This window comes from Trypanosoma cruzi, genomic scaffold, assembly GCF_000209065.1.
Source record: "Trypanosoma cruzi strain CL Brener 1047053516903 genomic scaffold, whole genome shotgun sequence".
Lineage (NCBI taxonomy): Eukaryota > Euglenozoa > Kinetoplastea > Trypanosomatida > Trypanosomatidae > Trypanosoma > Trypanosoma cruzi.
This window is the reverse complement of record NW_001849439.1, coordinates 70,202-82,423: the sequence shown is the minus strand read 5'-3', so window position 1 is coordinate 82,423 and position 12,222 is coordinate 70,202. Positions and strand designations below refer to the sequence as shown.

At 42.6% G+C, this 12,222-nt stretch overlaps 4 protein-coding genes across 4 annotated transcripts, besides 6 other annotated features; 2 read left to right on the top strand and 2 right to left on the bottom strand.

Annotated features, from left to right (window-relative positions):
* Positions 1 to 12,222: a sequence feature (heterozygous, non-Esmeraldo-like haplotype).
* Positions 503 to 523: a sequence feature (AT_rich).
* Positions 705 to 2,447, bottom strand: Tc00.1047053508545.40 (surface protease GP63, putative; the record flags this gene model as incomplete). The annotated part of the gene is made up of 1 exon (XM_802023.1): positions 705 to 2,447. One exon carries the CDS (start codon positions 2,445 to 2,447, stop codon positions 705 to 707), a length of 1,743 nt encoding a protein of 580 aa, XP_807116.1.
* Tc00.1047053508545.30 (hypothetical protein, conserved) lies at positions 3,336 to 4,433 on the bottom strand (the record flags this gene model as incomplete). The annotated part of the gene is made up of 1 exon (XM_802022.1): positions 3,336 to 4,433. One exon carries the CDS (start codon positions 4,431 to 4,433, stop codon positions 3,336 to 3,338), a length of 1,098 nt encoding a protein of 365 aa, XP_807115.1.
* Positions 4,556 to 4,575: a microsatellite.
* Positions 4,807 to 4,860: a microsatellite.
* Positions 4,867 to 5,331, top strand: Tc00.1047053508545.20 (hypothetical protein, conserved; the record flags this gene model as incomplete). Its single annotated transcript, XM_802021.1, has 1 exon — positions 4,867 to 5,331. One exon carries the CDS (start codon positions 4,867 to 4,869, stop codon positions 5,329 to 5,331), a length of 465 nt encoding a protein of 154 aa, XP_807114.1.
* Positions 5,324 to 5,345: a sequence feature (AT_rich).
* Positions 5,443 to 5,476: a sequence feature (AT_rich).
* Tc00.1047053508545.9 (hypothetical protein, conserved) lies at positions 5,495 to 12,222 on the top strand (the record flags this gene model as incomplete). The annotated part of the gene is made up of 1 exon (XM_802024.1): positions 5,495 to 12,222. A coding segment is annotated over one exon (6,728 nt), but the record flags the coding sequence as incomplete, so codon positions are not given.

The window sequence follows — 12,222 nt, the reverse complement described above, 5'->3', positions numbered from 1 at the left end:
AGTTCGCCGCCCGCTAATGGTGAGAACGCCGCCCACGTGGTGGCTCAATGGCGGGCTGGTCGCTGGGCAAAGACAAAGTGGAGAAGGTGCCGTTGGACCACACAGTGGCACGACAGCCTGAAACGCCCAGTTGCGCCGGTGGCCGCCCCACTGCAGAGCGTGGGCGCGGGGCGTATCTCGTGGACACCGTCCGATCCAAAAATTCCTCCCTCAATAAATATTCTTTGCGCTAAGCCTCACAATGGCAAATAGGAGAGAGGGAAAGGTTAGTATTGGGGATTCCCCCGGTAAATCTTGGCACGCAACATTCCTCTCGCAGGCTTTCAAAGTAAAATAACATGAAATAAAAATCAACAACAACAACAAAAAACAAACTGGGCTCCAACAATGCGAATGGCTTCTTTTCACTCAATGTTGCTTCACACACCGCTCCATTTGCATTTTTGCCGCACGGTCCAGGTCTATTTTAAAAAACAATAATTTGGCCTGCATTGAATAGCACATAAAAAAATAAATAAATAAAGGGGTGCTTCGGGGTGCACATATATACATATGTGTAAATTATCAAAAAGTCTCTTGCAGATTGGAGTTATATGGCTCCAGAAGGAATTTAAATTAATCAAAGAAGACAAATTAAAACTATTAACCAAAAATTGGCACATTCCCAACTTGACGGGTACAAAACGCGTTTTTTCACAGTATCATCAATACATTGATATAAAAATAAAGACCAGTAAAATCACTGAAATTGATGGAAAAACTGACAACAAACTGCTCACGTCTCCGCCTCCCCTGAGTGGATCAAAGATAATACACACATCGTCGTACTTTGGACACAAAATCTTTCCTCCCGTGAACAGCCCAGTTGGTGTAATACTGCTGCCCTCTGGGCACTGGCGCCATGTATCATCTCCAAGGTACCGCACGCTCACCTCACCCTTCTCACACGACACCTCAGCGCACACGTCACCAATACGACCCATGAAATCGACAAGCCCATCCCCCTTTAAGCACTTTGATCTCGGGCCAACGCGACTCCCATGCATGATGCTTGCTTCCCCATTGCTGCACCGAGTGTTGGAATACGGTTGAACGTAAGGGCATAAGTCCATTAAGGAGGAGTTCGAACCGCCAAGTTTGAGATTCGAAAAGTACTGATATTGTTGGAGAAGTTCGGCTGTGTAGAGATAGATTGTACAGTACCCCAGCGCCAGACGATCCGATGTGCATGAAATAAGAGTTGTTTCAGCGGTGCAAAACATCTCTGGATACTGGGTGACGCCATTCATCAGGCATTTCTCTGTCAGCAGCGCGCAGCCGGAGTTGTTGCCCCATGACATCGGTTCCTCCATTCCCCAATTGGCCTTGTAAAACCCGGTGTCCTCCAAAGCAGCCATTGTCAGGGACGTGTAGTAGCCGATTCCGGAAATACCAGCCATCAGCTCGTCCTTTGCGTTGCGTCTCTCCCAATGCGACAATGCTGTTCCTTCCCCACCCTCATCCTCCAGCTCCATGCCGGTAGCATTCACGCAGTTGAAGTGCTCGCGAGTCTTCTCCACCGTCTTGGGTGACGACACCTGCAGCACCTTTGCTTTGCCGCGTACGTTCAAAACCTCCTTCAACATATTGCGTTCTTGCAGTAACCACACACTAAACCCAAGAGCATGTGCAACTTCATGCACTGAAACACGAACACTGTTCTCCGAATTAGTGACAAAGCTCGGGCCATAATTCACCACTCCGACAACAGGGCGTCCATCGATTAATTGAGAGCATGCAGTAGCCCACGCAAGTGTGGAATACCGTGTCGGGCCAGCGGAGACATACAAGTACATGTCCGCACCGCTCACACCCTCTATGTGGTGGGAGCTGGGTATTGTAAACTGAGCGCATACACCTGAAAAGTACCATGGTACAATAACCCTGCCCGTGAGAGGCCTAACAAGTAGACGATCCGTATGCATTCGGAACGCTCGGGGAAGAAGGGAGTTTATTATGATGGATCTTTTTTCCTTCGTCAAAATATCCCTTTTATTACACTCAAGAGTTCCCCCAATAAAGTCTGGACGAATCTGCTTCTCAGCGGTGCAGTGTTTTGAGGGATCGTTCAGATCCTCCGTGAAGACTTGAAAGCGGATGGGCGCCCATTCGGGAGCCGAGGCAGTCAGCGCCCGCATCATGCCACCTCCCCGAGTTGGCAGCTCTAGCACCACTGCTGTCGTCCGGGGGCCAACCTTGTTTTCAACTTCATCGGAGATGCAGTGATGCTCAGCGACGGCAACAGAACCAGAGACGCAGCAGAGTAGCAGCACCTGGAATAGCAGGGTGTGACGCATCCTTGTGTGTTTTTTTCTTTTGGGCCTTTCACAGTGCACTTTAGCTGTTTGTATGCTTGTCAATTGGCTTACCTTGAGAAAAGAAATGAATGGATTGAGTAACTGGTGCATTCTCAATAAAATACGGCATCAGTGAGTCATGGTAACTGCTGAAATACACATTGAATACAATATTACAAAATTATCTCGGCTTTTTCCCACAATAAATAGGGTTACCTTAGTGAGCGCCCGTCCATTTGTTTCACTGCTGTTGATCGGGAAGTTCACTCCAATCCATTGATGGCATTCCGCCTCTTCACTTTTTTTTCCCCCGCTAATGAAATCACAGTAAATAAAAGTTATCGTGGTCTGTACGCCTTCTTTCGGCGATAAGGACATTTTTCTGAATGATTTCACTTAGGATGCAATCGTGTTCTATGGTGGCCAGTGTGGGTTCCATGGACATCAAATAACAAGAAGAAATAATAGCAACAACATGTTTTTTTTTCTCTCTTTCGTATTCTGTAGGTGAGATGGCATACTCGTTCTTAAGTTAATAATCGAATTCTGTTTGTAATATATATATTTAACATCACCTTTTCTTGATTGGGCGTACTTTACCATATATACGAGGTGCATTTTCATCATTTCTGGAGCAAGTAAACGTAAATCCCGTTATTTACCTCCTGATTGTTTAGTTTATAAACAATCGGAGCCTCTTTTTCATTTGTCATTTCAGTTTTTCCAAAATCTACAATACTTCGAGTCCTTTTGTATTGATAGATTCATTTCGAGCTTACACATAAAAAGGTTTTTTGTTGTGCTAGTAAAGGGCATTCTTCAAATTCTTCATAGCGCATAAATCAAATCTTCAAATGGTAGACTCCCTTCTGTGTCCGTGAATAAAACATGAGACCTCATGGGAGCAAATTGATCAGAAAAAATTAAAATTTCGGGAATATCCCAAAAGCAAAAACAAATTCAATGGACACATACACCAACAGTGAGTTCCCAACCGCTTCAATTCCCATTGGATTCCCGCACAGCATCAATGTTATACACATCCCATTTTTCTTCCAAGCGTTGAAGAAGACAATCCCAAGAAATGTTTTTCGACTCATCATTCTTTTGCCTAATGATGTCGTTAACAGTATTTTGGAGTGCCGAAAAATAACGAATCAGTTTTTTCCCCTCAGTTTCCTCGAAAAGTGAGAACTTTAAAGTATACAACCTACCAGGACCATATGAATACAAAAAGTCCACGTAGTTATAGTAAGCATCATTTAATGGAAGGACATTTTTGAAGCGGCACCACTTCAAATAAAATGGTGAGCCCACCTTAGTAATGGCCACCATTTCAGCCTGTACAAAGTTTCGAACCCTTCCACTAGGAGGTGAGCCTTCCGTGCTTGAATAAAGTGAATTTACGACCAATTCTTCAAATATTTTGAGCCTTTTCCATTTTCTAAAACATTCTTCATGAAGTAAAACAGCATCCCTAGTTGGCAACTGCTGACGGAGAGCATCTAGAACACGTGTGGACTTGGAAATATGTTCCTTCAATAACATCATTTGCAATTGAAGGGATTCCATCACCTTCATCGTTGAACCAGCTCTTTTTTTAAAGCTCAAGTCAATTGCTCCATTACCAGGGTTTGCCTCGGCTATCTCTTTATGCTCTATTTGTAAAAATGGCAATCCAAAAGAAAATCCCCGAACGCCACAATCTTTTCTGAAGTCGTTTTCTGAAATAAATCTCGGTCCTGTTTCCAATGTATGCTCCAAACGGTTTAAACTTCCATCTCTATCGGCAGTGGAGCCAAACTCTAAATAATTTTTTCCAATCCCAGGCATCGAAGCCCTCTGCAATACGATTTCCTGAATTGCATGAAGCGTCAGCCGGCGATAAGCATGCATCGCGGTGGCTGGGTCGTTTGTGAGAAGCTCTCTCCAAAGTGAAAGCGAATTGGCTTCTTCCCTCCAAACTCGGCAGACACCGGCACAAACAAGTACATCTCTCGCGGGCAAAAAAGGGAGCACGTCTGCAATGAATGACGTCATGAATGGTCGGCGGTGCCGCCTCGCGGGTGGCGGCGGAGGCGGGTGGATACCCGGCATTTTGCCCTGCCAAAATATATTTGTTTTCAAGGCTTTCCTTTTCGAGATTCACTCTCCAAAAGCGCTTCCCACCAACGGTGAAAAAAAAAAGAAAAAAAATTGCAAAAACACCAACAGCAACTAAAAAAAAAAAAAAAAAAAAGAGACAGACCGGCCGCCTCGCGCGGGAACAGGGCTCCAACAGCATCCGGCCGCCGATGCGTGCGCCACCGCGGCCTTTGCGTGAGAGGCCGGCGTTTTTTCTCCATTTTTCCTCGCGGCGTTGGCGTCCCCGTCTTGGGGTGGCGGCCGGTTGGCGGTCGGGAGGGTGTTTGCGCGGGGGCGGGGCTTGCCTTTTGTTTCTTTCTGCGTCTGCGTCTTTGGATTGGGTGCCTTTTTTTTTTGTGTGTTTGTTATTTTATTTGTTTGATATATTTGTTGGTTTGCTGTAGGGATGCCCTTAGATCAAAAGGAAGAGTTCTCTCGTTACGTTTACGAGATTGCTCGTGTACAACGCCAGCTTGTTTCCGACCGTATAGAGGTGTTGGCTCGACATCACAGACATGCCTGGCATTATTTTATTGGTTGCGTGACTTTTTCCGCTTCAAGTGTGATGTTGATGTTTAAGTTTTGGGGACCCCGTCACATCTTCAAAAATAGCATGTACTACGCTAGACCTTTGCCACCGGCTATAAGCATGGGTGTTGCACTTTATGGTGTGATCTTCACGTGTCGTGGTATGCTTATGAGAAATCGGATTTGTAATATGATGGAAGATTATGAATATGAGCTGAAGCGCATCAATGCACACCACTGTGAAGTGGGTATTGCGCAGCTTGCATGGTTACAATTTGTAACAGATCAATTAAAACAAGGCGCAGAATATCGGTTTGATTTCAAAAAACTTAGGCAAATATAATTTATTTTATAAAACTTTGGGATTTTTTAATGAACCTTTTGGTAGGAGATATACGATGAAAATAATTGAGTAAAAGTTTGCTGACTGAAATACTTTTGTCCTTTATCTTAGTATTTATCATTTTTTAAAATAATAATAATAATAAGGATGGTAGTAAATTACAATGGACCTACAGCATGAGAATAGCGTTTCTCTTCGTTTTGAAAGGGTTATCGCACAATTTTTGGATGGAATTCCTAGGCCCTTTCTCAAAATTGTCTCAGATGTGGAACATGGCGTGACTTTTGAATTTTGTTCGGTAGGGTTTCCACCGGACTATACTGGTCTAACAGAATCAGTTCAGTTTCCCGAATTTCGAGAAAGTCAGTCTTTTGCTCCTATTTGTTTATGGTATTGTGGTCCCTCAACACCCAGTTCTAGAATGGGAGCCCATTATTCACCTTATGTTGGGACATTTCGTTTCAATGGAAAGGGAGTCTATCTTCAAAAAAAAGTATCTGATTTAAAACGATACGTTGTGAGGGTTCCCACTGAGACTTGCGAACGAAAGGGGACGATGTCATCTAAATTTGACCGGGATTTGCGCACTTCGCTTTTTATTGATTTTTATGAGAGAATTGCAGAAAATCAATTAGTTCATGAGAGAGAAAGCCTACGACGTATCGTTGTTTTATCAACCCAAGGTGTATCTGAAGAATACAGTGGTCTTGTTGAAGAAATAGTCTGTGAGATCAAGAGGCTTTACATCAGAGCCTGCGGTCATTTTATGTATCAATACATGAATCGGAATTTGCTATTCCGTCGAATTGTATCCCCTCTATGCTTAAGTGAGCCAGACAACGACTGTTTTACTTCTAATGGGAAAGGGAAAACTGATGATTTTTGTTTTGAACTAGCGTTGCGTTTCAAATCATCAATTTCCTACTTGGGAGAATCGTTACCGTGGAGCAGAAGAACCCATCAGTTTTTTTTAGACCTTCAAGAGTTATGGGTAAATCGATTTGGTAGACTGGCTATATTTGATATTAACACGAATCATTGGAGAACAAATGCTGATGCATTTTTAGCTAATCTTGGATTTTCGATGCGAGCTGCTTTTACTCGGATAAGAATTGAGTTTTATACTCAGTTAGAAATGCTTTTATTTACAGGAAATTTGGGATCGATACAATTTGCTTCATTGGATTCAAACACCTTGAGAAAGAGTGATCTGGGACGCGTATTCTTGGCAGTGCGTGTTTTCCTTGTGAACCGAATCCGAACTCTTATTTTTGAGGCACTGAAGGATTTGTTTCATTTTTTTACTGCTGTTGGAGAGGGCATCATATCGCCCTCAAAAGCTCGGAAAATTCCTCTTCTTGAGATAAACCTTACTGTTGGTGACTCTGGTTTACCATGTTCACCTTCTTTTGCATTGCTACGCTTTGGTCTTGCTGATCTTTTGGATGAGCTCGTTGATAGCTTTAATAATCTTCCAATTCCAGAGGTCATCATTATGCGAACACTCGACTTTGAAAGACGCACGTTAAACTCGTTTGACGCGGAAGAATTACCTTTAAAAGGTGCATTAATTAATTGTCTTGATGTTACAGGGTCCAAAATCAATGAATTAATAAGAGAATATTCACTTTTTTCAACCCTACCGCCAACAAATGGGGCTTACTTTACTCGGGCCAAGGAGGCAGTTATAGAAGATCGGGTTCGTTTGCTTCGTGAAAGCATTTTGAAAATTACAAATACTTCTCCGGATTTTGTGTTTTCTGGATGTATTGCTATTAATTGTACTGAGGTGAAAAAGTGGTATGTGGAACACTGGACAAGGTATTTGGAAAACTATTTAACTACAATACAAAGTGACATTCTCTCATACATAACAGCAACGATAGAGAGATGCCGTTTTTACAACGCGTGTTTAAATAAAGAGCCAAAGACCGTCGGGGAATTGGAAGAAATTTCTTGTGAAATTATTGATGCTGAATCCCGGTCAAATGAGGTTAAAATGAAAGACTGCAATCGAGTGATAGGATGGTTTGATTGTTTAGAGACTCTTCAGGTCTCTGTGGATACGCAACTTTATGCTGCAGCATTGGATTTGATGCGGTGCCCAAACGAAATGATGCAACTGGTTTTAAGATCCAAAGAAATATGTACTAAAAGTAAGCCGTCTATCATAGAGAAATTGGGCGAATTTCGAACTTCTACAAGGCTCCAGGTGACAACTATAAGTGATGGTGTACAGGAGCTACTGGGTTTATTTAATCTTGAAGTATGTGATATAGCCGCTCAAACTTGCGAGGAACTTCGTGCTATTGTTGATAAAGTTTCTAAGGGGATTGAATATATATCATATTGTGAACAATCTTTGGGAATTGATCAAGTTGATTCTTTTGAGGACTTTTTTCCTATAGTAAGGACCTTTGAAGTTTTGGAACAATTTTGGGGCGCTATTTTTGATTCAACTACAGTTCGGGACTATTACAATATTCCCATTAGCACACTTAATGCCACACAAATGATCGATCACGTACAACGCTGTCGACGTCTTCTTCACTTTTCCACACGTAACCTTCGGGCATATCCGGGATTGGTGAGGCTTGGTCGTCAACAAGAACAAATATTAAATGATTTTGAATGTTTGGAAGGGATTCTTATGTGTGTTACAGCACCAGGACTTCGAAAAAATCACTGGAAAGAAATATCGCGGATTCTTGGAAAGGATCCTAATACCAACTTACAAATAGACTCTAATGTAACGCTACAGAAACTACTAGAATCTAGGATTCAAGACCACTTTTATGAGCTGAAGCAAGTGGTGGATCCGGCTATTGTTGATTTTGAAACTGAAGCATCTTTGGAGCGTATGAAAAGTGAGGCAAAAAGGACTCGTTTTATATTTGAGATTATTGAGGGAACTGAGGAAGTTTTTGCTTTGTCTCCTTTATGTAGGGATTCTATATCTTCTCAATTAGAGACTTTTTTGCTTGACTTAAGAGTACTACGCGAGCATGTTTCAGTGAGCCATTATGTAATTAATTCCATTAATGAATGGGAGGCCGCTGTTGAAAAAATGCGATGCACTTTATCAAATTGGAATGAAATTGAATACGAATGGATAGAAGTTATGTATTTTGGCATGACTCTTGAGGCAATAAGTGATGGGGAAATTCCTGCAGTTGAATCACGCGAATGGAAGTTTTTGCGAGAGAAGGTAGGATCAATAAATGGTATTTTCAGCATTTTGTACGCGGGTTTACAAAAAACTCAATACACGCTCTTTACCGCCATGATACAGGAGAATATACAGGAACAACTTACTTTGGCATCTACTATTCTAGGTGATATTCGAAAAGTGGTAATGGGCTTATTAGACGCAAAAAGAGAGGCCTTTCCAAGGTTTTATTTTTTGAGTGACAGAGAGCTGATTTCTTTTCTTTCGGTAGTCAATAACACAAAATTGAAACAATTACTTTCAAAAATGTATAGTCGTGTGTGTGACGTTGGAGTTGAGGGAAATTCGGTTACCACATTCATTGCTGCAGACGGTGCAACACTTAAGGCAGAAGTTCCAATTCAATTATCTGCAGTTCCTGTTGATAGATGGATGAAGTCTTTTGAAAGGACATTGCGTTCTTCCTTGCTTCATGAATTTCGTGCTTGTGTTGAAAGCCACTATTATGTTGATTCCAGGACTTGGTTACGTGGTTATTGTGTACAAATAATTGATGTAGCTCTTCGGGTTATTCATAACCGAGATTTACATGAGGCCTTATCGCTTGCAGGTAGTATGGGTATTAACGCTTATGCAAGGCGTTTAAGGGATCTTACAGAAGAGTATATAAGAATTGCTGGTGCACATATGGAAAGTGGGGAACGACGGATTGTTTCTAGTGTCATTGTCTTTCTTTTGTGTTTTAGACGAGAAATTCAAATGGCTTTAAAAGCGGGTATCCAGACAAAAGAAGATCTTGACAAAACGGCAATGTTAAGAACTTTCATGGAGAATGATAGGATTTTTATACAAACATTAGGGCTTCGTCTTCCATATGGTATGGAATTTCTAGGAAACTACACGCTTCCCGTGTTAACTCCTGAATATATTGAAGGGGGATTGTACACTATTTTTTTATCTTTTGCGGCATCATCTTTCCCTGTTATTATTGGGAATCCAGAAAGGGCCTCTACGCTACAATATTGTGCAGAATACTTGGGTCGTTTTTGGTGGTGTCTTCAGTGTCACCCAGCGCTTACTTTGGAAGGGATCATACGGGATTTGCGTGGTGCGTTGGCTATAGGGGCTGTATTTTGCTTAAAAGATATAGACATGCTTGAGAAACCCCTTATTTTGCCCTTTAGCAATCTTTTTCGAAGCATTGAGACTGCATGTCAATCAGGAAAGCAGCTGTGCGATGGCGGATTTGATAAAATTGGGTTTGAAATAAAAGATACAACACAGTACGTGCAAAGGGACCCTTGCTTTCAAATTGTTTTCACGGCACCAAGTACTGACAAAATTCCAACGGGCCTTTCTTTTGCGTTTCGTCCTATTTACATAATGCCCGTAGACCTCACTGTGGTTGCCCAAGGTGCACTTTATAGGCTTGGGGTTTCTGGGTGGATGACAGTGGGTCAAAGGCTGGCTTTGATGTACGCACAACTCATTGAGGTATCACCTTTGATTTTTACCGTTAAAAATTTACTTACTGTAATACGTGACACTATTGAGTTTAACAAGGTACCAGTTGCAGAAAATCTCTGTACCTCGTTCTTGAATCAATTTTGGCAGGCAGTTCGTACCAATGAACGTTTACAAAATCTTTTGGAGTGGAATATGCTACATACACTTGGTGTTTCACAGGATTTCTGGGATGATGCGTTGAGTCAATTGAAAGCTTCTTCAGAATATGAGGCTATCTTGGATCGGTTCACTCGCTTCATGAAGTCTAATTCCAATGTGGTGTTGTTAGGACCAGCCTACTCTGGGAAGACAAAACTTTGGAAAGGTTGGATAGGCGAATTACACCACGTCGTGATTTCCTTCCGCTTGATTAGTTGTGCAGAAATCTATGGTGACGCGTGTCACCCAGGATTGCTTAGTTCCCTAGCCAAACAGTGGGACCCGTTGGTAAACCATGTTGTTGTTATTGAGAACGCGAATTTTTTGCAAACATCCATTATTTTTGAAACTCCAGCTTTTGTGAGGATTCGCCCCCACTCGGGAGCAGCTTTTATTAAGGGGGAGAGTGTGCGTCTCATTGCGGTGGCTTCTGAGCTTAACGCTGCCAACCCACGTGTGATGGTTGACTTTGCAATTTTTGCTTTACCGGAACCCACTCGTTGGAAGAAGTTCCTTAAAGAACTTCTTAGCACTGCACCGAGTTATTATACGGGTGTTGCTTACCCTGTTATGGTAACCCTGATTGACCACATCCTTGACACGCGCCACGTGCCCAATCGGACGTCTGCATCGTATGGAAATTTGTTCGCTGTCGCTTCTAGATGTTCTCAGCTGTATAAAAGATGGTACGTTTATGCCAAATCACGTTGTGAGAGTCGTGAAGAGTGGATTAGTGATCAGGCCTATGCCTTGCAGTGCGCTGTGTTTGCAACTACCTGGTCACTTGGATTGCATCTACATGAAAGAGAGCGTCATGTGTTACGGGTAGCCCTCGAAAAGTCTCAATTGAAACTAAATAGAATAGCTAAAGAAATTGGTTTTACGGAAGATGTGTTGCCGTCAACTGAGGACGATATTTTGCGTTACATTGCGACGCCCGTTGGGTGGAAGAAGATGGACAAAGCGAAAACAGCAACATCTGAGGCAGGATTTGCATCCATGTGGAGCCGGAAATGGGATGGCGTGGATATTAATCAGCGTACATGGTCGCAGTTTTTCCCATTTCCTTCTCGTGAGACAACCCTAACCGCTTTGGAGTATTTGATTGATGCCGGGCAGTCAGTGTTAATTACTGGAGAGAATGGACAGGGTAAATCCACCATATTGCGTCAAATGCGAAGCAACGACGGGTGGGTGCATCAGCTAGTGTGTAACAGCACCGCATGCCGAGCTGTTGAGATAAGTGAGGCATTAATGCGGAACATGACGTTGCGTCAGTCCAAAATATATGGGCCATCTATTGGACGAAAGCTAGTGCTATCTGTAGATGATGTGAACCTTCCTGGAGAAGGACGGTTTTCACAGGTGATGCATCTTTTTTCTTTTATTGATCGCTTTTCCGCTATATTGTCACCATCTCTTGGATATGTTTCCATCGCCGATGTTGTTTGCGCTGGGGCGTCGACGCCAGGGCCATCGTATGAAGTGGAAGTGGAAAATGCTGTTGTGCGAGTGCGACTACCAGAGCTTGAAGATTCTGAGATTATAGGATCTCTGCAAAAACTTTTTGATGTTGTATGTGTGAAACGGCGTGGGTTAAATGTTTCGAAAGACATAGTCACATTTCTTGTTGCTGCACATTCCCTTGCACTAAGGCTGATGCCCACCAAGCTGCGTGGGGAACGGACAAGCGAGGACACGACTGCCACCTTATTAGGAAATAACGGCAATGAGAGTGTGCCTCAAGAATATGAGTGTTGTAGCATTTCCGGGTTTCACATGACACATGGTGTTTGTATCTCGTTTATGCACCACTTTTTAAAAGTATCCGATAAAGCCTTGCGATTTCTTTCGAACTCATGGGATGATGCTGGGGCGGCAACGGTTATTTTTAACTTTGTATATGCCTTTTATGCAAATATGATTGAATACGAGGAGGAAAAAAAGCAGTTTAAAGAAGAACTAGAGTCCTCAGCTAACATGTGCTTGAGAAATTGTTTTACACCAGGTCCCGTCCGCTTCGATACCGTTCAAGACGACATTGAAATGGAGGAAAA